General features: G+C 34.5%; 1 protein-coding gene across 4 annotated transcripts in view; it reads right to left on the minus strand.

The window, feature by feature from the left end:
* Nucleotides 1–26,000, minus strand: part of hth (homothorax) — a 329,596-nt gene that overhangs the window by 117,242 nt on the left and 186,354 nt on the right. For 2 of the 4 annotated variants that reach the window (XM_065366195.1, XM_065366193.1), the window contains exon 8: nucleotides 7,037–7,045. The exons of the other annotated variants lie outside the window; for them this stretch is intronic. In XM_065366195.1, coding sequence (XP_065222267.1) covers nucleotides 7,037–7,045 — 9 coding nt within the window. The remainder of the gene's footprint in view (nucleotides 1–7,036; nucleotides 7,046–26,000) is intronic. 4 annotated transcript variants of the gene reach the window in all.

The following is a 26,000-nucleotide window of genomic DNA, read 5'->3' on the forward strand; positions in this document are numbered from 1 at the left end:
CATTTACCACCATTAGTTTGATTATTGCAAATTGAAACGACGCCAATCTTTACATCAATCTGCACTCCGATACAGTCAGCAACCAGTTTATAACCCCGTGTTGCATATCTTGCCAGTTGAAGGGGAAGACAGTCATAATTTGTCGAAGAGCATTGACCATGGCGAAGGAGAGGAGGGTCGTTCAAAGATCCAAATGCATGCAGGACAAAAGCGAGGCTTTCAACGAGAACTTTTTCAAATTGTTTTGGTTTTTCTCTAGTTGGGGGGGGGGTGGGGGTGGGGGATGTATCAAAACAACGTTTATTCGAGATAGAAATTTTCTATTCAACGATAATTTGGAGAATTGAAGAACAAAATTCTAAATTCTAAAAAAAGAGAATTAAATGGAAAATTTTGGATTTCAAATTTTTTAGGGTGTTGGGATTTTTTGGGAAAAATTGAGTGATTTTCAAGACCCTCCCCCCCTTTTGAGACCATGATTTTTAAGGCTATAATTTTAATACAGAATTTTCGCTTCGCCACTCTGCCACTCTGATCTTGAGACCTCTAATTTTCGTGACCTCACTGTTAAAAAATCAGGGTCATAAAAACGTTGATTTTCCAGAATCCCATTTTTGAAGACCCAAATTTCGAGATCCATATTCAAGGCTCCAATTTTCAAGACCCAGATTTTTAAAATCTCTCATTTTCCAGATCACAATTTTCAAGGACCCTCACTGTTCAAAAATCGGGGGTCTTACAAAAGTTGATTTTCAAGATCAGAATTTTAAAGAACCAATGAACCATATTTTTGAGACTCCGATTTTCAAGGCTGCATGATTTTTAAGATCTTGATTTTCAAAAAAAAAAGTATTCAAGAGCTTGGATTTTGAGACCTCAATTTTCAAGAAATCGATTTTCAAGACCTCGCTAAAAAAACACGAAAAAAATTGCGAGCGTTTATGATTCAACATTTTTGTTTCCTCAACTCCTCCTTCCAAAATTTGTTCCAATCACATGTGGTTAATTTGCATGAGAAATACTGAAGGGGGGAGTCTGGGTCAAAATTTGGGAAGATCTAACGAAAAAAGTCAGTCTCCCCCCTCCCTTAATCACTCATCTGTTTCCTGAGCAACCTACATTAATAAAAAAAAATGTATCAATTTATAAAAGGCACACGTCTAGATCGATATACCAAATCTCTAGATCGCACAATCAACATCATCGTATTGGAAAAATCCAATTTCAAATACGATAAAATTCATTCCCATTAAAAATTACCTTCTTAAAGCATGTACCTACTTCGATCTGAGAACAATTCAATTTCGCTGCTCGATCCCTTCCCCCTCTCCAGCTGGAATCCCCCGAATAAAGAACACATTTGACGAGGAGAAGGCGTGTATGAACGCTGTCGCTGGCAATTAGTTCCATATTAATTATACACTCGTGCCTCCTCCTGCTCCTCTCTTATAGGTACGTTCTTATATTACCGTCACAGCCTGTGCTTGTGCTTGTGCCTGTGCCTGTGTTTTGTTCTTTTATCTCTTATAGATCGCCTCTCCAACTCCGAGTGCATGGTGGCGCGCCATGAATCGTTAATGACATCGTAAAATCTGCTCGTATGTGCTCTCTCACTCTCATTTGACTTCGGGTCGAATATTAATAACCTTGTATCGTGTGATAAGGTGCCCTGTGTTGGTCCCTGCTCCCGCCCCCGATCCAATCACCTATTCGAATAATATACTAACCTATATATCGAATAAATTCGCAACCATTTATGCATTCAAAGGTCATAGTAGGGGGTCCAGAGAAAGAGAGTCTATGAGACATCTACATTATTATGTAAATGATTTCTTTTTTCTGCAGCAAACACTCGACACCTAGAATTTTTTTTAATTCGGCATAGATATCGTACTACATTTATAATACTCCACATTACCTAAAATACCTCTAGGCATACTATTTGAACACTTTTGTATGTATGAATTTTCTCGAAAAAATACGACGAAAATTGAGACAATTTACCTGCAAAACAAGTGAGAAGAAAAAAAACACTGGAAAGCGTTACAAGAGGAACGATTATAGTTTAAAATGATTACCTACAACAACATATTATTGTATGGCAATAAACGAGTATCTCTATGCATGCATACGAACGCATATTACAGCACAATTTCATAAGTTGTAAAGGTGCCCAAACCTATGTGATTATGTAGTCTCTATGTCCTACTACCTGTTTGATGAATTGCCATTTCGCATAAGCGAGCTCTTTTTTTTCAACTGCTTTTTTTTTGTGTGTGTGTGCATCGGGTACACATCTAATACATCTCGTATGGTAATTTTACTGGCAGTTTTCCACGCTCGAAATATTTAAGGCTGATGGGTATTCGATGTGCAGTTTAGCCCAAGGTCGTCGTGATTCGTGTGCATGGATTTGGTATCTGAATGACGTGAGTAAGTAATATGGGTATTGGGTATGTGATTTGCGATGCATGTTGTTGCGCCAACGGGTGACCAATTTGAGAAAATAGGTTTCTACTAGTACGAGTGGATAAGCGAATGTGAGAGAAGAATTTTTCACGTGAAAATTTGATTGCTTTCATTCGATTTGAGATGTTGGTTGTTTTCATCAAATTTTTTCTTCCCAATGACTACCATTTATGAACGATTTGATATCATTTCAAACGAATCGTTCGCGACCGAATCATAAGAAAATCACGTTTTAAATTATCATCTATTAAAGACCTATTTTCGGTGCATCAAAAAAAAATGTTGAAAAAAATTTCGATAGGATTCGTTCGCGAACAAATGAATCATTCTCTAAATGAATCGTTCGCGAACGAATTACAAAAAAATGTGATTCGCAGAGATTCTAATGTCGATTTTCATCGAACACAGAAATAAAATCTCGAGATGAGGTTTTGTCGTTTAAAACGTTCGCGAACGATTTGATTCCATTTCGAACGAATCGTTCGCGACCGAATCATAAGAAAATCACGTTTCAAATCATTATTAGGGAGCAATTTTCGTCTTTCAGTGCATCAGACAAAAAACAATTTTTTGTAAAAAATTTCGATGTAAATCGTTCGCGAACGAATGAATCATTCTCTAAATGAATCGTTCGCGAACGAATTACGAAAAAATAAGATTCGCAGTGATTTTAATATCGATTTTCATTGAACACAGAAATAAAATCTCGAGAAGAGGTTTTGTCATTAAAAACCTTCGCGAACGATTCGATCACACTTCGAACGAATCGTTCGCGACCGAATAATAGGAAAATCACGTTTCAAATTATCCAGAAGCTAATTTCAGTGCATCAGACAAAGAAAAATTTTTTTGAAAAAAATTACGATTTGAATCGTTCGCGAACGAATGAATCATTCTCTAAATGAATCATTCGCGAACGAATTACCTACAAAAAATCATTCGCAGTGATTTTCATCTCAATTTTCATTGAACACAGAAATACTCGTAAAATCTCGAGATGAGGTTTTGACATTTAAAACGTTCGCGAACGAGTTGATCCCATTTCGAACGAATCGTTCGCGACCGAATCATCAGAAAATCACCGAAATCACGTTTCAAATCATTATTAGGGAGCTATTTTCGGTGCATCAGACAAAGAACAATTTTTCGAAAAAAATTTCTGTGTGAATCGTTCGCGAACGAATGAATCATTCTCTAAATGAATCATTCGTGAACGAATTACAAAAAATCATTCGCAGTGATTTTCATCTCAATTTTCATTCAACACAGAAATAAAATCTCGAGATAAGGTTTCCTCATTTATAACGTTCACGAACGATTTGATCCCATTTCGAACGAATCGTTCGCAACCGAATCATAAGAAAATCATGTTTCAAACCATCACTTATTAGGAACGTATTTTCAGGGCATTTGACAAAGAACAAATTTTGGAAAAAATAATGCGAATCGTTCGCGAACGAATGAATCATTCTCTAAATGAATCGTTCACGAACGTTAAGTACTAAGAAATTGGTTCAAAATTCTCTTGCTGTAGGCGTGAAGAAAATCGAAATGAAAATCGTTCAAAATATTTTTCAATATGTCGTTCGCGAACGATTTGTTCGAGAAGTGATTGATTCATTCGCGAACGATTAGTTCCAAAAGTATCGCGTTAAAATTCTGAGATTTACTTTCGACAAAAGCGTACGTTCTCGGTATGAAAAACACCAAAATTAAAATAATTTTCATCGATATCCATTCTGAAAAAAAAATTACAACAAAAAACGCCACCCATCATTTCTCCATCTGACCTACATAAAAACATGGGTTTCGAACATCAGCTCCCCAATTAACACGATACTTTTACCTATGCAAAGACCACCTACCCCATTAAAAAAATTACATCTCTGGCAAAATCGACCACCTCGATCAATTATTAAGATTCGTTAACGTCATTCCGCCAACAGAGAGACAGAAAACCCCCTCGACATTCGCTAACGAGTTTTTCCCATCGTTGAAAAAAAAAAACACAAAAAAACAAAGCCAACAACAAAACTCGAAAACGTAGCATTTCGCGATCAAAAATTGCTTTGGTGTATTTTCAGCGAACGTATCGCACGAAGCTCTCCTTCCCCTCTCGTCTCCTCCTCCCCTTCGTAATCCTACAACTACAACTACGATTTGTTTCATTTTCGTGTTTTTTTTTCTCCGCTTTTAAAAAAGTTTCGCTCGGTTCGATGTGTACTATATAAATGACGCTCAAAATGCCCGAAACTTTTTTCCCATGTCAAAGTAGCTCGAGTTAACAATTGGAAAATTTATAGCTATAGCTGTACACGAGCGAGTATCACATGGGGGCAGGGGCAGGGGAAGGGGGGTTAAAGGTATACAAAAAACACGTCGAAACTGCGGCGAGTAATTTAGTATTAGATTTCGTGTTGGCCCCATCGGAGTTCGGACGGACGAATGACACGGGACTATGCGACTAAATCATTAATAAAGTTAGCTACGAATTTGATTGATAGCTGGGTAATTTCTTCTGCTTCTTCTTCTTCGGGGGGAAAAAACGAAAACGAACACACAGAACTAACAACACGAATAAACGTGACAGTCGCGATGCAATATTTATTTTACTCTAATGCCATGTTTATGTCGATTTCTTCTTGTGTTTCGTCACAAGCTAATAAAACTTTAATTCCACCACCGCTAGCACCGTTCACTAGTGCAGGAAATTTCTCAACTTTTAATTTGTGGTTTATTTTTCGAGTACTGGGTATAGCTACCCTCTCTCGAATCACCTCACAATATACTGTCAATCGGTGTTTGACATTTGAACGCGGAGCTTTTTTTTTTTACACCACCCTTCTGGCTTCTGCACGTCTTATTCTATGTATACCTGCACGAAGGCGAATGCCGAATGGCAACGGTGCTGGTTCGTTTTTTATTCGCACATCTCGATATAAACATGTTTGATGTATAAGTAATTGAAACACTATACTCGAGATACGATCCGGATAACATCGACGTGTTGGTTATTGCTGCTTTTAGCCGAAAAAATTGCATTCTTTCCACCTTTGGATTTAGCTCTCTCTCTACTGGCATACCTGCGAATCAGAGCCGCGTATATAAACGCATCGACATCAACTATACGTATACTATAGACTGGAATTCCAGAAATGTATTCTGTTTTATTGAATATCATTTACCTCACACAACAGCATTGATATTACCCACTATCTGATGCATCAGCGTGTTCGAATTCGATTCGATGATGGAGAAAAAAAAATCAACGCGTCTTTCTCACTCTCAGTCAAATCAGCAAATACACAAGTCCCGCCATCTCGCAAATGATCGTCTGCAAATTTAAAATATTCCCGGTACAACTAATTTACCTTTATACTCGTATAGTATATAGAAAATCTCTCGAGCATGTAACTCGTCTGTATCTGGCAGAGGAAGGGGGTGCCTCTCTTTCTATCTGTTTGTGTTACCTACAACATCGCAGGCGTTAAATTTAATTTTTAAATTTATCAAATCACGCCACCCAGTCAACCGGTTAATTCAATGACCACCATATTCATACAGAACATCGATTCGACGACCAGAACGGACGCCTGTATTTATACACAAATGACCACAGGCGCAGATATAGCATAATCCAGAAGAGTGAGCAACTTTTGTTTTGACAAGTTGGCTTTAAAATATCCCTTAGGATGTCCCCTTCAGAAAAAATCGCCCCAGAAGGTGGGGGTGGCCACTCATTACTCATCAGTCATTACATTAATCCCACTAACGCCTTCCTCACATACTGGTCTCTCTCAGAAGCGCCTACTTAATTTATTTTTATTCAATTTATATATAGAAAAAAAAATCCATTTGATTCTATGTATACCAAGCACATAAAAGGCATATACAGCAGCCATAGAGATTATCGAATATGTCACCAGATCGTACAACAACTTCATTAGTCTCTCTGGCTACTATATATTCTGAAGATACTATAGAGATTCGAACAACAGAAGCGTTTATCGCCTTGTCGTTATATAGCTACTCTGTGATAGATAAAATCATCATCACACACATCATACTGTAGTGTATCTAACCATAAGAACTATACATATAAGAAGAGTTTCGCTAACAAGCAATTATTACCTACTTCCCAGTTTTATAATTTATTACACTCGCGTAGATAGAATATATCGTCATAAAAATCCTATATGAAGCAATATCCTACTCTTTTGCTAAGCCTGGCATGGCACTGTCTATATCTTGAATGAGCTTCATTCATATTTTTTTTTATTTGAGCATTAGATCATGATGAAAGTGAGAGAGGAGCGAGCGAAGAACGCCATTTGATTGAGAAGATTCTAGCGCAATTGAAAATTAGCAAGTAAATCTAAAATGTGAGTGCACTACTTACATACTTTTTTTTTCGTTTGAGTACATCAGATCATCTTAAGAGAGGAGGGAAGAACGTAATTTGATTGAAAAAATTCCCTCAATTGAAAATTTAGCAAGTAAATCTAAAATGTGAGTGCACTACTTACATAAATACTGGACTCATAATAATGGACAATTGATTGCTTACCTATTGCATCTGTAAACAGAACAAACAAACAAAATAGTGTGATTAGAAAATGGCACATTTGATCAAAAAGTAAATTAGTCTACACATAAAAACTTAATGTAACTTAATAGCCACACCCACCACAGCTCGGAAGTAGAAGTACAGGTATATCTATAATTATTTGAACCCAGTCGTAGTCGTCGTCGTCGTCGTCAACACCAGTGTACCTCTACCTATCTATACCAGATGATTTTATATTGTTAATAAATTATAACCCATTGACCTTATTTTTGAACTTTCTCGATTAATTAATAGGTGCAAGGAGTTGGTGCAGAGTTGAAATGGAGTGATGTGGTAATACAGGTGAAATGAGGGCGGAGCTGTGACGTCACTGATCCCTCCTACTTATTATTCAATAACGGAAAAGAAGTAATTTTAGGTGTGCGGAATATGTAATTTGATTGTTGTAGTCGTTTGATGATGTTTTTCTGGAGTTTAAACGCGTTCAAAATCGGTTTTATTCGTCGCGATGAAGAAAGGGATCTGCACGAAGGATATCAATGATACTGACATTCATTCATTCAGTCTTTCCATTTTTTTTGTCCTTTTGTCTTTTCATCCTTTCGTCTTTTCATCTTTTTGTCTTTTTGTCCTTTCATCTTTTCATCTTTTTGTCTTTTTGTCGTTTTGTCTTTTCATCGTTATGTCATTTCATCTTTTTCTCTTTTTGTGATTTTGTTGGTTAGTCTCTTCATCTTTTTGTCTTTTTGTTGTTTTGTCTTTTCGAGTTTTTGTATTTTCATCGTTTCATGTTTTTGTCATTTTGTCATTTCTTTTTTTCCCTGTTTTGTTGTTTAATCTTTCATCTTTCTGTCTTTTCATCCTTTCGTCTTTTCAGCTTTTTGTCTTTTCATCCTTTCATTGTTTCATCTTTCTGTCTTCTTGTCGTTTTGTCTTTCAGTCTTTTTGTCGTTTCGTCTTTTCAACTTTTAGTCGTTTTGTCGTTTCATCTTTTTGTCTTTTTGTTGTTTCGTCTTCTCAAGTTTTTGTATTTCTGTCTTTTCGTCGTTTCATCTTTTTGTCATTTTGTCATTTCTTCTTGTCGTTTTGTCTTTCAGTCTTTTTGTCGTTTCGTCTTTTCAACTTTTAGTTGTTTTGTCTTTTTGTCATTTTGTCGTTTCATCTTTTTGTCTTTTTGTTGTTTCGTCTTTTCAAGTTTTTGTATTTCTGTCTTTTCGTCATTTCACCTTTTTGTCGTTTTGTCATTTCTTCTTTTCACCACTTTGTTGATTAGTCTTTTCATCTTTTTGTCTTTTCATCCTTTCATATTATCATCTTTTTGTCTTTTCATAATTTCATCTTTTTGTCTTTTCGTCTTTTTGTCGTTTCATCATTTTGTCTTTTCATCGTTTTGTCTTTTCGTCGTTTTGTCGTTTCATACTTTTGTATTTTTGTCGTTTTGTCGTTTCATCTTTTTGTCTTTTTGTTGTTTGTCATTTCAAGTTTTTGTATTTTCATCTTTTTGTCGTTTCATCTTTTTGTTGTTTCGACGTTTTGTCGTTTAGTCATTTCATCTTTTTGTCGTTTTGTCTTTTCGAGTTTTTATATTTTCGTCTTCTTGTTGTTTTGTCATTTCTTCTTTTCGTCGTTTTGTCTTTTCATCTTTTTGTCTTTTGATACAAATTATTCAAAATCCCCCCTTTCCCTTCCTCCCGAAATTTTTTTCAAAATTTGGAAAAATCGAAAAAAATTTGAGACAGTTGCTTAGATTGAAAAATTGATTAAAATTGATAAAAAAAAGTCCAATCAAAGTCATTGAAATTTAAAGGCATCTTCACATTGTTCAAAATTTTGAAATGATTGCTGATAATTTTCAAAAAAAAAAAAAATAGCTCATAGGTACTTTGAAAAAATTACTCACAACTTCAAAAAAAAACTTGTAAATTTGAAAAAATTGACCAAAATTGGAAAAGTCTCCTGCTTGAGTTTTGATGGCCTAAGAAGCACCATTTTCGTATTTAGTCAATATGGTGCAAGTTTTCCATCAATTGTCATAGATACGTATGCCTCCCTCCACAAATCGCAAACTCTGGGAATGAAATAATACAACATAAAGCATCACGTTTGCTGAAACAATACACCGTGCCCTGAACTATATAGCAACAAGAAGCTACTCGCGATGATTTGAACTACTATAAATACACCTCGCAACACAGCAGAATAAGTCAGCAAGAAGATGAAATGAAAAAACCCACCTTCGGGCTGACTGAGGGGCACCATAATGAGTAAAGAGTAAGCGTTCGACGATAATGAGATTGTTTTGTTAACGATGAAGCCAGCTCAAAAGAGAGAGAATATGAGGTTAAAAGGAATAAAAAGCCAATATCCAGACTCGTAAAAATTAACAATGTCGTAAAACGCAATTGTATAGTTACTCGTATGTATGTGCGCGGCGAAAAAGCACAACAAGCACTCTCTATATATGCCTATACCATGGCATAGAGATAGAGATGAAGAAGACTATTGGTAGGTACACATATGAGTACCATCTCAAAGACCGCGAGTGAGACAGCTCTACAGATTGAAAGAGCATCGCGAGAGAAAAAAATGTCAGAATTCAAACAACGTTAGCAGATGCAACCGGTTGATAAAGAGAAGAACAGTATAGGCAGCGCGCCGCGCCGAGTCAAATACTCGTAAGTGAAGCCAGCGCGTAGATAGATACGCAGGAGATGCAGAAAAATGCGAAAGAAAAAGGTGTGAGCGACGGAGATGGATATAATAATACACGATGGAAACTGGTTTCTTTGGTCGATAATAATGCAACATCTCCCGACTTCCAAGCTATCTCACCTACAGTCTATAAATTCTTTATCGTCTGCGAAGAGTGCGGCTGCCTTCGAAAAAACAACTCGCTCTATGCGAGACCATCACATCGCATCTCGCAGCGTTACGAATATTTTCAACCAGTTAGAGAGAAAAAGAGTTGAAAAGAAACAGCTCGATACATTATATCATTCGAAATAATATGGCCACAGAGCCAAAGCCAGAGCTAGAGCAGCCGTGTAGATGGTTTAAATGGACGACTAGGTACATATATGCAGGATCCAAATCCCTATGCCTGGAGGATGCTGCGGAAGATCATGTTCCACACAATTGTACCAACGCTTACTCACGATATCGACATTTTTATTCTCAACTTTTTGTTTCTGCCAATCGCAAAGCCACGATCTAAGCTCTCGATTACAACTTGTCCAACATACTGTATATCGTATAGTATAGTATGTTGTAGGTACTAAAACATGAAATATACCGCTCAACAATGGCGTGCCCCCTGCTGCTCACTTCTCAGTGCTCTGTGCTACGTTGGTGACATCAATCGACATCGACCTTGAACTAGGTTTTCTCAAATCAGCTTATAGTAGGTACCTATGATGATAATGATGATGCTCGTGTACTCTCTGCAAACATGTACGTACATACTGCACCTAAAAATAAATCCTATAGCCGATGACCATAAATAAGATAATCACGCTCCGATCGTCGCAGACACACCGGTGAAAAGCTTCTACATACAAATTACCCTTAATTAACCCGCGGTACGTCGGATCAACGAAAACAAAACTAATTTAGTCCGGAGTATGACGATATAGGAATAATTACACCCCCTCCACCCTCCGATCCCCTGGGATAACTTTTTTTCTTATAGGGAACATCCTAAGGAGCATTTTAAAGCAAACTTGCCAAAGAAAGTTTGCCTTAATAACAAAATGGCGGTCATTCTGATTGACAGGTCAGCCACAATCGCAGATTTTAGACTTTCCAACAGAAGACTATGATGAACTGGACAAAGTTAGATCAAAGAGCACGCAACAATCCATACACAGCCAAAATTTCAAGAGGTAGACAGTATTTTTTGATGAATTTTTGGAAAACAAATTTCGCCAAAAAAGAGAAAAAAAATCAAAATTTTACCAAATTGACATAGAAAGCCGAAATTTGGGATATACTCTATTTTCGACCAGCCAAATCGATTGAAAATGGTTTCCAGCTGTTTTGAACGGTTCTGGAGCCTCCAGCGGTTTTTTGAAACTTTAAATTTCCACAAAATTTCATCAACTGCAGTTGCAAAGCTGAAATACATTCTTAAAGTCATTTTGGAGCCTCTAGAGTCTTTTTGGAAATTACTGGAGCCTCCAGCAGATTTTTGAAACTTGATAATTTCCACAAAATTTCATCAAATGCAGTTGGAAAGCCGGAATAAATTCTTTAAGTCATTTTGGAGCCTCCAGCGACTTTTTGGAAATCACTGGAGCCTCCAGCATATTTTTGAAACTTGAAAATTTCCACAAAATTGCAGTTGGAAAGCCAAACTACATTCTTCAAGTCATTTTGGTGCCTCCAGCGTCTTTTTGGTAATTACTGGAGCCTCCAGCAAATTTTTGAAACTTGATAATTTCCACAAAATTTCATCAAATGTGGTTGGAAAACCGAAATTAATTCTTCAAGTCATTTTGGAGCCTCCTCCGACTTTTTGGAAATTACTGGAGTCTCCAGCAGGTTTTTCAATGCTCGAAATTTCCATAAAATTTTTCCCAACACAGCTGAAAATTCAAAATTTACTCTGATTCAATATGAAGTCGAATACAGGTGGGTTCAAGTCATTTTGGAGCCGCCAGCGACCTTTTTGGAAATCACTGGAGCCTCCAGTAGATTTTTGAATCTTGAAATTTCCTCAAAATGAGCCGGAATTCACTCTGCAAACTAATTTCAATACGCTACGAAGTCGACTGCAGGCAATTCTAAGTTATTTTGGAGCCTCCAGCGACTTTTTGAAAATTCTTGGAGCCTCCAGTAGATTTTTGAAATTTGAAAATGCAGTTGGAAAGCCGCAATTTATTCTGTAAACTTATTTCAATACGGTATGAAGTCGACTGAAGGTGGATTTCAAGTCCTTTTGTAGCCTCTAGTGACTTTTTGGATTTGCTGGAGCCTCCAGCAGGTTTTTCAAAGCTCGAAATTTCCATAAAATTTTACCAAACAGAACTGAAAATTCAAAATTTACTCTGCTCCAATTTCAACACGCTATGAAGTCGACTACAGGTGGATTCAAGTCATTTTGGAGCCTCCAGCGACCTTTTTGGAAATCACTGGAGACTCCAGTAGATTTTTGAAATTTGAAATTTCCTCAAAATGAGTCAAAATTCACTCTGTAAACTAATTTCAATACGCTATGAAGTCAGCTGCAGGTGGTTTCAAGTCATTTTGGAGCCTCCAGTGAGTTTTTGAAAATTGCTGGAGCCTCCAGCAGGGTTTTTTTCAATGCTCAAAATTTCAATAAAATTTTACTAAACAAAGCTGGAAATCCAAAATTGACTCTGCACTTCAATTTCCAGACGCTCTCAAATCGACTACATGTAGGTTCAAGACATTTTGGAGCCTCCAGCGACTTATTGAAAATTCTTGGAGCCTCCAGCAGATTTTCGAAACTTGACATTTCCTCAAAATAAGACGAAATTAATTCTGCGAATTGATTTCAAAACGCAATACAGTCGACTGCAGGTGGTTTCAAGTCGTTTTGAAGCTTCCAGCTATTCTTTGACCTTCATGGCAGGTAAGTTAAGTATGACACAAAATCTGTCCGAATCAACTTTAGCACGTTCTGTGCAGAGTGATTTTTGTCTTTTCGACTTCATTTGACAAAATTCTATAGAAATTTCAAGTCTCAAAAATTTACTGGAGGCTCCAAAACGACTGAAAATTTACCTGCAGTCGACTTGATAAGGTGTTAAAGTCGGAGTGCAACGTGAATTTTGGATTTCCAATTTCATTTGATGGAATTTTGTAGAAATTTCAAGTTTCAAAAATTTACTGGAGGCTCCAGTATTTTTCAAAAAGTCGCTGGAGACTCCAAAACGATTGAAAATTTACCCTCAGTTGACTTGGTAAGGTGTTAAAGTTGAAGTGCAGCGTGAATTTCAGATTTCCAATTTCATTTGATGAAATTTTGTAGAAATTTCAAGTTTCAGAGGCTCCAGAACTACTCAAAATGGTTTGAAACCGTTTCCAATCGATTTGACAGGTCGATAATCCAATTTATCCCAAATTTCAGCTTTCTAGGTCAATTTGGTAAAAATGTTCATTTTTCCCTCTTTTTTGGCATCAATTTGATTTTCAAAAATTCACCAAAAATCGAAAATTGTACTTCAGCACTTGAAATTTTGGCTAGTGGTAAAATTTCCCATGCTCTTTCGATCTAACGTTGTTCAGTTGGAAGAATTTCTCGCTTCGGCTGACCTGCCAATCAAAATGGCCGCAATTTTGTCATTAGGGCCAGTTTTTTTTTTGTCAAGTTTGCTTTAGTGTTCCTTATAGGATGCCCCTCTAAAGTAAAAAGTTGTCCCAGAACATCAGAGGGGGGGGGGTGCAAATATTCCTACGGTCATATTCGGGTACATAAAGAACTAATTTGAAAATGATATTCGCGAAAATGGCGATGATGACGAAGGGGACGGGGGGATCCAACTCGACACATATTTCACTTCCGCCAAGTTTTGTTAAACCCAAGTACCTCTTCTTCATCTGCACATATCTACGTTCATAATTCAAAACACTTCTCGCATTAACAAATACTACACCTATTAAATCCTAATCTCATGTACATATATTGCATCGGTGCCAATTCTACTCGTAGGTAATTCTCTCTGATGCCCTCGCAAATTGCACAAATCGTAGGAGTATAAGTTGCTCGATACCATTGAAGACTCTCAGATGAGACTTATCCGCAGCAAAGTGCCACTAATATCACCATCTGGAGAAGTCATATTGATACCTATACGGATGGATGAGGTTTTGAAAATGTGAAACAGTCTTCTCTTCATAGAAAGATCAAGTAAAAAAGGAGAAAAAAAAACATCACATATACAAAAAAAGAAACTCTATATCTAATTTATAAGTGTAATAACAGTTATCGCTCCTTACGTTAGTGGTAAACATGGCCGCTAATGGATAGACGTCCATTAATATTATGATAACATTACCGCTCGCTGCATATCCATTATATGTTTCATTAATACGTGATGACTACGTCCTATCGTAAGTCAACTCCCCGGTTCGTAATTTTACCTTCCAGCTCTGTACGTTTTTACATTATAATCATCGACGATTAGAATTTTAATACGAAGCGGCGAACGCGCGGGCTCTCTTTAGTGTCGAAACCTTATAGTACACATCGAGTACCTCTACCTCTATATACGAGTATGCAGAGGTACCTACGTTTATTTATACGTACGTATGTGTATAGAAAAAAAAAAGAGATGAAGGTTTTTTTTCTTCTTAGCTTTTTTTTCCTCCTCTCGTTTGATCGTTGCTTGTATATTTAAAATGGATGTAAATGCGATTGTTATTGGCAATTGTATATACGATTATACATTGACGACCAGTTTTTCCTACTTATGGTTATCCTTGATAGCATCTTCCGACTGTTGGGAGTATTTTCTGTCTTGCTCTTACATATACCTTACCTATAGGTAAGTATAGATCTTATATGGCTCTCTATATAGGTAGGTATACTCACACACACAAACACACATGAAAACTGGTGTAGTATTATAATGGCGTGCCACGGTGATTTGTTTAAAAATCAAACTCTCATTCGACCAACTGTTAACCGATATTCAAATGGTGAATGAGTATGGAAGAGTTGTGGAGTTATACACCTAGACGAGTACTTTATCCATTAAAATTACTCGAAACGAACACGATTCGGTAATTATTGAGAACTAGTTGAGCCAACCACAACCCCGAGCTGTTGAGGCCGATGAACGTTTTACCTCATCTGTACAGTACCTACCTATGAGGTATTTTTATTCGTGTACGATTTTTTTTCTCAACTCGTACCAATGAAAAATAATAATGAAGTTTGAGAAGGTGTTGACAGATGGTGGAGCACCGAATTGGAGTGTGATTGATGGTGTGCCTCGTGTCATGTTCCAGTGTTGAAAATGTGACCATGTTGCGACTAATTTATCGAGTATTTTAATTAGATCAGAGATTAGGTTATTTTCAGGGTGGTTGACTGGTTCCTTATTTATTTCAGAATTCAGAACTTTGGTAGTTTTGCTAAAAACTCTGATTTCAAAATAATTGAGTTGAAACTTTTTTTTTTTCAATTTCAAAAGATTCTCTTCCAAAATTTGAATTATTTTTCCAAATTTTGAACCACCCCCCCCCCCTCAGCTTCGGTTGTTTTTTTTTCAAGTTTTAAACAATTTGAATACTTATATTTTTTTTCTACAGATTTTGAATAATTTTTGCAGCTTTTGAACAATTTTTTTTCAATAGTTGAGTGTTGAAGATTTTATTCCTTTGATCAATTTTCAGAGATGTAGAACAATCAAGGTACTATCAAGCAATATTAAATACCTTTTTCAAAATTTCAACTTTTTTCCACATTAAGGTAGGATGAACCATTTTTTCAAAATTATGAACTATCACTTCAAATTTTGAACAATGTGAAGAAAGCTTAAAAATTTTCAAACCTTGAATAACCTTTTTTCCAATTTTCAAAGTATGTAGTAATTTTTCAAAATTTTGAAAAAGTAATTTTTTTCAGATTTTGAGCATTTTTATTCAACTTTTTTATATAGGTACCTAAACAATTTTGTCAAAATTTTGATTATTTTTCTTGAATTTTTAGGCAATTTTCTTCATAATTTGAACTATATATTTTTGAATAGGTACATATTTTCAAAAATTGAACACTTTGAGTAACGTTTGGCAGCGTTTTTCGAACTTTGAGAGGTTATTTTTTCAATTTCAAGCAATTTTTAAAAATTTTGAACAATGTTTTAAGATTTTCAAGAATTTGTCAAGATTTTGATTAGTTTTTTCAAATTTTGAATAATTTTACAGATCACAAACAAGCCATCGTTATTGAACAATTATTTTCTAAATTTTTTAACAATTTTTTTTTTTTTTTTTTTTACAAATTTTGGTATTTTTTAGTGGATTTGAAACTTTGAACAATTCGTTTCCAATTTCGAGCAATTTTTCAGAATTTTGTTATTTTTTCGAATTTTGGAAATATTTTAAAACTTTGCACATTGGTCTTCAAGTTATGAGCAAATTTTTCAAAGTATGAACTATCTACACATTATTGCTCATTGCTCATGAACAATTTTACTCAAAATTTTGTAACTACAATTTCCTCATTTTTGAACATTTCTTCTGTAATTTTGAACACTTTTGAGGGTTTTTTTTTCAATTATAAGCAATTTTTAAAAATTATTTAGAGACGTTTTTTCAAATTTTGAGCATTTTTTTCAATTTTTTAGACATTTAATTTCGGTATCTGAATAATTTTTTCACACGTTTGGATAATCTGACAAAATTTTGATAATTCTTTTCAAATTTTAACCTATTTTCCTAATGTCTGAACTGAACTTACTTCTTTTGAACAATTTCCCCACTATTCAACATAATTTTTTCGAAATACACTTCAAGTACATAACGTTTGACGGGGGTTTTCAAAATTTGGATGGTCTGTTTTTCAATTTCCAACAATTTTTCATAATTTTGAACAATTTTTTAATTTTGAACAATTTTTCAAGTTTGAACAATTTTTTTAATTTTGAACAATTTTTTTAATTTTGAACAATTTTTTTAATTTTGAACAATTTTTTTAATTTTGAACCATTTTTTAATTTTGAACAATTTTTTAAATTTTGAACAATTTTTGAATTTTGAACAATTTTTAAATTTTGAACAATTTTTTAATCTTGAACAATTTTTTAATTTTGAACAATTTGTCATGATTTTGATTACCTACCTAATCATTTCAAATTTTAAATAGCCCTTTTTTAAAATTACAAACAAACCTTTTGCTTTTGAACAAATTGTTCCAAATTTTGAACAATTATTCCAAATTCTGAATAATTTTCCATATTTTTCAAAATTTTGTACAATTCTAGCACTTTTTAGTGATTTTAAAAAGTTTAACAATCTGTTTGCAAGTTCATGCAATTTTTCAAAATTTTAATTTTTTAACAAAAATTTATAAATTTGAATACCCTTTTCAGATTTGATTTTTTTTAAATTTAAACAATTGTCTAAAATTTTTGTGAATTTTTCCAGTTTTTGAACATTTTTTGGAGGAGGAAGGAGGGGGGGGGGTTGGTGAGAATTTTGAACAATTTGTATCAACATGATCAAATACTTCAAAAATTTTTAACATTTTTTGGGAGGAAGGGGGGGATTTTTAACAATTTGTATGAACATATTATTTTTATTGAACCATGCTTCAAAATTTTGAATAAATTCTTAAAGTTTTGAACTTTTTTTTCATGTTCTGAACAACTTTTTTCAACTTTTGAACATTTTTTAAAAAATTCAAACAACTGTCTCAAGTTTTTGTCAATTTTTCTAAATTTTGAATATTTTATCTGAGACACAGGATCTTGAACAATTTTTGATCAACATGTTTCCTTTTGTGCAATTTTTCAAAAATCTGAACAAATTCTGAAAATTTTGTGAATTTTTTCAAAAGTTTGAATATTGTTTTTTTCAAGTTCTCGACATTTATTCTTTTGAAGGGGGTTGGTGAGAATTTTGAACAATTTGTATCAACATGAACAAATACTTCAAAAATTTTTAACATTTTTTGGGAGGAAAGGGGGGATTTTTAACAATTTGTATGAACATATTATTTCCATTGAACCATGCTTCAAAATTTTGAATAAATTCTTAAAGTTTTGAACTTTTTTTTCATGTTCTGAACAACTTTTTTCAACTTTTGAACATTTTTTAAAAAATTCAAACAACTGTCTCAAGTTTTTGTCAATTTTTCTAAATTTTGAATATTTTATCTGAGACACAGGATCTTGAACAATTTTTGATCAACATGTTTCCTTTTGTGCAATTTTTCGAAAATCTGTACAAATTTTGAAAATTTTGGGAATCTTTTCAAAAGTTTGAACATTTTTTTTTTCAAGTTCTCGACATTTATTCTTTTGAAAAGTTTTTCTACTTTTTGAACAGTTTGTCTAAATTTTGATCTATCTCTTCCAATTATGAACAATTTTTTTCCAAATTATGAAAATAAATTTCAAATGACAAATAATTTTTTTTTCTTAATATCTCTTCGAATTTTTGATTACATTTCAGTAAAATTTGATCAACTTTTGAACATTTACAAAGACATTTTTTCATTCGAAATCGATTTTAGTGCAATTTCTCGAAGACTACCTATTTAAATATTGATGAATTGTATTCACGATCCTTCAACTTATGATCTGCAATACAAACACTCATAGACTGAGATGCACAGATAGGATTTATAAATCTGCACATTTCGCGCAGAAAGAATTTGACCGAGTGAAGAACGCTGAGATAAATAGAAAAACCAGCATAAAATCACGACTTTTTGCCACCATCGAGCCCTGTGCGGTAGCTTCGCGTGCATGAGCAGCATATTGCAGCACACCTACAGTACGTCCATCCATACCTTTCAACACTCCGTCAATTATAAGACTATTAATTTCCACGTTTTTTCTACTCTCTCTCTCTCTCTTGGTTTTCACCATCTTCATCTCGTTTCAGCAGCAGTCCGTGCTCGAGCTCATCTCTGCCACCGATTCAGAAATCGTTTCGAGTCTTTAGGTCATTGTCGAACTGACTAACTGACATACACGACGAAGAGGTAAGTAAGTACGTACTCTTGGTTCATCGTAATCTGTACGTAGGTCTTACGTATAAATACATTTCAATTGCCCTATTTTCATATATACACGTAGTAGTATCTTATATAGAATAGCTTGTCGAGTATATTGCGTAAACACACGCTGCCTATAGGATCGCCGCAGCAGAGCAATACGTATCTTTATCTAGTATCTACTACGTTGCTGCTGCGGTGTTCTTCATCATCGTGTGGACGTCATCGTGAATCATAATAATTGAACGGACGTGTAGACGGATTGATTCGAAGATTAGCTAGAGAGAGAAGAGAAGAGATGAAGCAAACCAGGCACGCGGTAACTGGTAAGAATCAGCTTCCTAATAATCGCGCTTCGAGCATCCCAAAACGGAAGTCAAGCCTCCTGCCTCCGTCAGCAATAATGCTAACAATTTTGACAATTTACGACTCATCACTCTCTCTGTAATCTCTCAAGTTCGCGACTCGATATTTCACAGATGACTAATACATACATACATACACCAGCACTAGTAAACTGAACCAAACACCAAACTATCGAAAACCCAAACTCGTCTCCATACCTGGATCGATATCCTGTCCGGATTACAATACGGCTTAAGCCAAGAGCGCGCTCGAGCTCGATCCAATCTGGCATCCAGCCAATATCCAAGTAATTGATACACAATACAGTACAAAATGCTAATCAAACAGTTCGGATAAAGAAAAGAAAAAAAAGAGCTTTGAAATTTGCCACCATCGTAGCACGATCCGAGGAGCCAGTATATAGTATATAGTTACATCACACAGCCGACCATTCAAGGCTTACGGGGAAGATGGAGGGGGGGGGGTACGTATTACATATAGAAAACAAATCACGCGATAAACGATTCCCCGTTTGCATGTTTAATACGTACCACACGAACTGTACTCGTACAATACCCAAAGAAACGCAGAGAGATACGAAAACAATATAAATATGTAACGAGTGGTAGTGATGGTAGTGCCTACATACGTGTACAACTTGCTTACATAATAATAAGCCCATGCGGCAATCAGCCGGATTATCATGCGAATCTACATCACAAGAAAAAAAAACAAAAACAACCTATCTATCGAGTTGGCTTCATCATCAAACAGAAAAAGGCAAAAAGCCCGCTCCAGGGAGAATATATGTAGCTGGATTCCTGGACGTAAAAAACTAACCTCGTGGTACTTTGAATAATTGATTCGCCAAATTGTCGAAGGTACAGCGTATTCTATAACTAGATTGTAATAAGATGTAGATTTTGGAAATTTTGATTTCATACAGTTTGGGGGCATGGAGTTCAAAAGTTTGCCCCTGGAGAGTAGAAATGTTGGGTGGAAGTTGTAGAGAAGATGATCCAGTTTTGAAATAATCGCAAGATTTTGAACAATTTTTCCAAGTTTTGAACATGTTGCTCCTAAGTTTTGAATATTTTTTTTTCCAAATCGCAAATATTTATTCCTCAATTAGGTTTAAATGTATTTTTTTCAAATCGAAACATATTTTTTTCAAATTTTGAACATTTTTTTTGAACTTATAGAACCAGTTTTTAAAATGAAAATTATTTTTCTAGATTTTACACATTTTTCCCTTCAAATTTTCAATAAAAATTTACAAATTTGAACAATATTTTCAGATTTTAACAATTAAAAAAAAATTTTAACAACTGTCTCAAATTTTTGCCAATTTTTCCAAATTTTGATTTTTTTTGGGGGGGGAGGGAGAGAGATGTTGAACAAATTCTCTGAATTTTGAACATTTTTTTCAAATTTTGAATAACTTTTTCAAGTTTTATCAATAAATTGAAGCCAATTTTTCCAAATTTTGAACATTTTTTTTGAACTTATACATAGAAAACTAGTTTTTAAAATGAAAATTATTCTTCTAGATTTTAAACATTTTTTCTCTTCAAATTTTCAACAAAAATTTACAAATTTTAACAATATTTTAAAATTTTAACAATTTAAAAAAAATTAAACAACTGTCTCAAATTTTCGCCAATTTTTTCAAATTTCGATTTTTTTGGGAGAGGGGGAAGAAGGGAGGGAGGGAGGCAGGGAAGGGGATTTTGAACTATTTATATCAACATGTTTTCCATGTTGAACAAATTCTCCAAATTTTGAACATTTTTTCAAATTTTGAATAATTTTTTTCAAGTTTCCACAATAAATTGAAGCCAATTTTTCCAAAATTTGATTTTTTTTTGAGAGAAGTTTTGAAAAATTGTTATCAACATGTTTCCCATTGAACAAATTTCTCAAAAATCATGACTACTTCAGAAAATTTTGGACATTTTTTGGAGGATGAGGGAAGGAGGATTTTGCACAATTTTTATGCGCATGTTTTCCTTTGTACATTTTTTAAAAATTTGCAACAATTTCTCCAAAATTTTAAGCACTTTTTTCCAAGTTTTTATTTATTCTTTTCCAAATTTCAAATCTTTTTTTTTGGGGGGGGGAGAGAGAGATTCTGAACAATTTCTACCAACATGTTTCTCGTTGAACAATTTTTTGAAAATCTGGACAAATTATGCAAATTTTGGGCATTTTTTTGAAGGATAATGGAAGGGGGTGGGGGAGAGGGGAATTTTCGAACAATTTTTATGAACATGTTTCCCTTTAAAATTGTTTGAATTTTAGATAACTTTGTCAAATTTTGAGCACTTTTTTCCATTCATTTTTTCCAAATTCCTGGCCTATTTTTTGGGGGGGGGGGGAAGAAATTTTGAACAATTTTTATCAACATGTTTCCTTATGAACAATTTTCCAAAAATCTTGACAAATTCTACAAATTTTGGACTTTTTTGGAGGGGAGGGGCGAAGAAGGAATATTGAACAATTTTTTCAAATTTTGATTTATTTTATCCAAATTTTGAACTTTTTTTGGGAAGGGGGAATTTTGAACACTTTTTATCAACATACTATTTTCCATTGAACATTTTTTCAAATTTTAAACAAGTTTGAGCACTTTTTTTCAAATTTCGGTCTATTAAATTTTTTAGGGGTAGAGAGGGAGAGAAAATTTTGAATAATATTCGTCAACATGTTTCCCTTTGAACAACTCGTTCCAGTTTTGAGCACTTTTTTCCAAAATAATGTTCATTCATTTTTTCCAAACCTTTTTTGAGGAGGAGGAGGGGGGGGGTTGAACAATTTTTATTAAAATGTTTTCCTTTGAACAATTTTTCAACTTGTGAACGAATTCTCCAAATTTTATGTAAACTTTGTTTTAAAATTAACGATTTACATCATATTTTGAACTAGGTATTCTTTCAAAATTATTCATAAATAAAATTTCAAAATTTGAACAATTTTTTTAGCTTTTAAACGGGTTTTTTGCTTGTAAATTTTGGACATTTTTTAATACTTGGAACATTTTTTCAAAATTATTGGCAAAATTTTCACTGGATTACTTCTCAGATTTCCAACAGTTTTTTCAGTTTCAAATAAATTCTGATCCATTTTTTCAAACTTTGAATTATTATTTTTCCAAATTTTGATTAATTTGAGCAAATGTTCGAGGAATCGTTTCAAACTAAGTACAATATTCTTTGAACTTTCTCCGCAAATCTTTTCAATTTCAAGTTTTTTATCAAAAATTAGAGCAATTTTCCTCCATAGATTTTCGCCAACTTTTCTCAATTTTGAGTAACTTTATCAAATTTTGAACAATTTTTTCAAAAACTAGACATTTTTTCTTTTTGAAAAATATGTTTCTATTTTTAAACATTTTCTCCTTCAAAGCAATGTTTCTCAAATTTTCAACATAGTTTTCAAATTATGAAAATCGGTTCAAATTTTGATAATTTTTTCTTAAATTTCCAACTCTAAGAACATGTTGACCAATTTTTTCTATAGAATATTTGACTTTTTTTTCATTTTGAAAAATTTTACCCTGTATTGAATTTTTTTTCCAAGTGGTGGCAGTTTTTCCATGTTTTGGGCAACTTTTTCAAATTTTTCATGATTCTTCTAAATTTAAATGGTTGTTCTGAATTTTGAACCACTGTACCGAATTTTCAACAGTTTTTTTCTTCTTTCCAATCTGAACAATTTTTTTCTTCAAAATTTGAACCAGAGACACCCGATGTTTTTCTGAACTCAAGGGTGGGGGCAGGGGGGGGGGTAATTCATTAACAAAACGCATTTTTATCGCTTCAATCATGACCATTGTTTCAATCATTTCAACGAGATTGTATACCAATACATATGCCAATATTTCACTTCATTTTGCTTTTCCCCAATCAAATCCGCACATTTCAACGTACACATATCTAATGATTTACACCATACGTTCTGTAAAACTCTCAACTGAAAATTTGGCAACCACTCGCATTCGAAAGGGTACACGAAATAGAAATTTATTCGTCTACAGAGAGAGACAGAGAGCACACCAAGCTGCGAGAGCTGCAAAGCACACAGTACAGAGCGGTATATCCCCGTTGATGTTATTAATTCCAAACACGGTAGGGAGACTATCTCTAATGGCAAACTTTATTTCATTACCGATGTTAAAACTGGTATAATATAGACCAAAAGCGGGGCTGGGGTAGCGTTCGCTGAGGGAATCCTTCTTCTAATGGGTTAGAAATGTTTGTGGGTTGGACGACGCTCGCCGCTAGAATCAAAATTCATTCGACTAACACGGTTTGTTGATGGATGCTTTAAATACTTTTGAGGTTAATTTTAAACCCCGATGCCGAATTCCCTCACTCTTACTTACTCGTCGTCGTCGTGAATTCCAAAAGGGTTGAACACTTCTCTTTCTCTCAGTGATTTTAATATTCAACGTTACGTTACTGATGGCAGGAAAATTCAGCTTTTAAAATATACTACACGTTTAATGTATTACAGCACCGCAAACAGGCTGCTGTGAGGCTGAGCTGTGGCGTAATGTTTTGAATATCTTTAGCTCTCGACTTGGTAATTTACGAGGTCACCTAGCTAATTCAAATTTTCAACGCTACAGAAATAAGAAAATCATATCGACTTAAAAAATAATAAAGTATAATTTACTAAAATACGTGCTCGCAATACCAATCTTTTTTTTGATACGTTCGCCTAGCCTAATAATAAAGCTCTGACAGTTGCCAAAATTTTTATCCTACCTATGTTATGTATGTATAACTTTGCTATATTGTACGATGCGTTAACTTTTTGATAAGATTTTAATGGATCTATAATGCGTTAGAATTAGAAAATAATATGTTGGGATTTTTTATTAGTATCGATGGCGTGTCTGTTCAACATTAATGGTTGATTTCGCTCAATTCCAAAATATGTAGATAGACGAGGCTGCCTCATCATCATCGATGAAGTGCAATTCGTGGGTGTTTTTAAATGATACCGTGAACTCGTACATAAAAATCAATCTTTTAACAATTAGAATAATTTTAATAGCCAGTTCGGTATTGTTATCGCCTTCCTGGCACGCAGTATATTAAAATATATACTCGAAACGACCTCCATATAGGGTAGAATTAGTCAATTTATTGTATGCGGGTGAGCCTCATCATCATCATCGTTCCAAGACAGATGTGGTTATTTGTTTTGTCTGCAGTATAAGACCGCTCGGTGGTCGATGAAAAGAGTAATTCCCATGAATTTAAATGAATCGTCGGTAATTTCTACATAAAAGAGTTGATTGCGGTTTGTGTATCTATTTATAGCTCCAAGAGATGGGCTGCATTAAGATAATAGAAGTATTTTTTCTGAATATACTGGTTTGATCGAGCGGTGAGAGCAAATAAAGGGGGTGGTTTGCGTGATAACAATTAATTATCGTAAGGTAGGGTCAAGTCAAATGCTTGGGAATTCCTTTACATAATATTAACTTGGACTAGTGTTTCTATTGTGAAAATTTTTTTTCAAAATGGGGCATTTTTTTCAGAATGGGGCATTTTTTTCAGGATGGGGCATTTTTTTCAAAATGGGGCATTTTTTTCAAAATGGGGCATTTTTTTCCATCTTCAAAGTTGAATATCTCTCATCTAAGAGATGTGCATCGAGATGGAATAATTTTTTGGAAAATTTGGGTATTTGCTCGAATTCGACGATGTTTGTGAATTAAGGGAGAGTATTTTTGTTCGGCCGGATGCGACATCATGTTTTAGAAGCTGCTACAGCTCCTTGCTCCATTCACGTAATTTCATACACAATACACTGGCTGGTTGTTGGATTATCGATGCTACGAATCCCCCCTCCCCCTCCTTCTGTTCGTTCATAGAGAATAGGTATATAGAATGTTGCCCTATAAGAACAACTTTTACAGTCAAGTTGTAAATTAATTTTACACTTTCCACCTGTTACGATACCTATATACACCTATGTATGAATAGGAACGAGAACCACGTGCTTAACGAATTATCATTCTTAACTACTTTGGATCAGATAGTGAATTCTCGAACGAGCTGTTTGATTTTTCTGCGTGTATGGCCCAGGTTTAGTTTGGTTTTTATTGATATTTCGTGTTCGTGTAACAGCAAATGCTTTTCGTCCATTTGCCGATGAGTGCGTTGATCGGATCGAATCGAGTTTTTTTTCTACATAAGATTACTAAAAAGAAGGAATTACACGTGTAGTAATTTTCAACAAGTTGAATAAAATCGACGACGATGAGTTGATGGGGTGAATTTTGTAGATAGGTGTGCAGATGTGCCTGAGGCCAGGTTTGTGGAGATCTGGAAATTGTGAGTAAAATCATAAACGAGGTTAGAGGTGTTCAAAAAATTGCTGTTGTTTATTGTGAACTTATAATTTTAATTATCGAGCCATCGTTCTCTCAGCTCCTCAAACAGAGAGCAGAGAGCATTAGCCTCACACTCTTGTGACTTGAGGACAAAATGCTGGAATTTGTGTGGATAAAATTTCATTATATACCTATTTACAGATGTTCCATACATAGGTTTTTTTCTTCTTTTATTCTTTTTAAAACAGATATACCTGCAAGACATTTGACATAAAGTAAACCTCGTTAAAGCGTGAACTAGGTTAGTATGCATTTTTATTGTAGCCGCGTTCATCATCGAAAATACCATATAGTCATTGAACTTATACCGGCCGACGTGCTGCTGTTGGCAACCTCGAGGCTCGAATTTTCTCTGCATGTACTTGTCTACTTGTATAGGTACTTTTTTCCCTAAACCATGTGTGTTAAATAAGAGTATATTATATCTAGGTGTAGGACTGTAGGTAGTTCGGAAGTGACACATGCGGTTAAATGAGTCGTATTATGACGCAGCTTTTGGCTTGATGAAGGATGAGAGAGCA

This window comes from Planococcus citri, chromosome 5, assembly GCF_950023065.1.
Source record: "Planococcus citri chromosome 5, ihPlaCitr1.1, whole genome shotgun sequence".
NCBI classification, from domain to species: Eukaryota; Metazoa; Arthropoda; class Insecta; order Hemiptera; family Pseudococcidae; genus Planococcus; species Planococcus citri.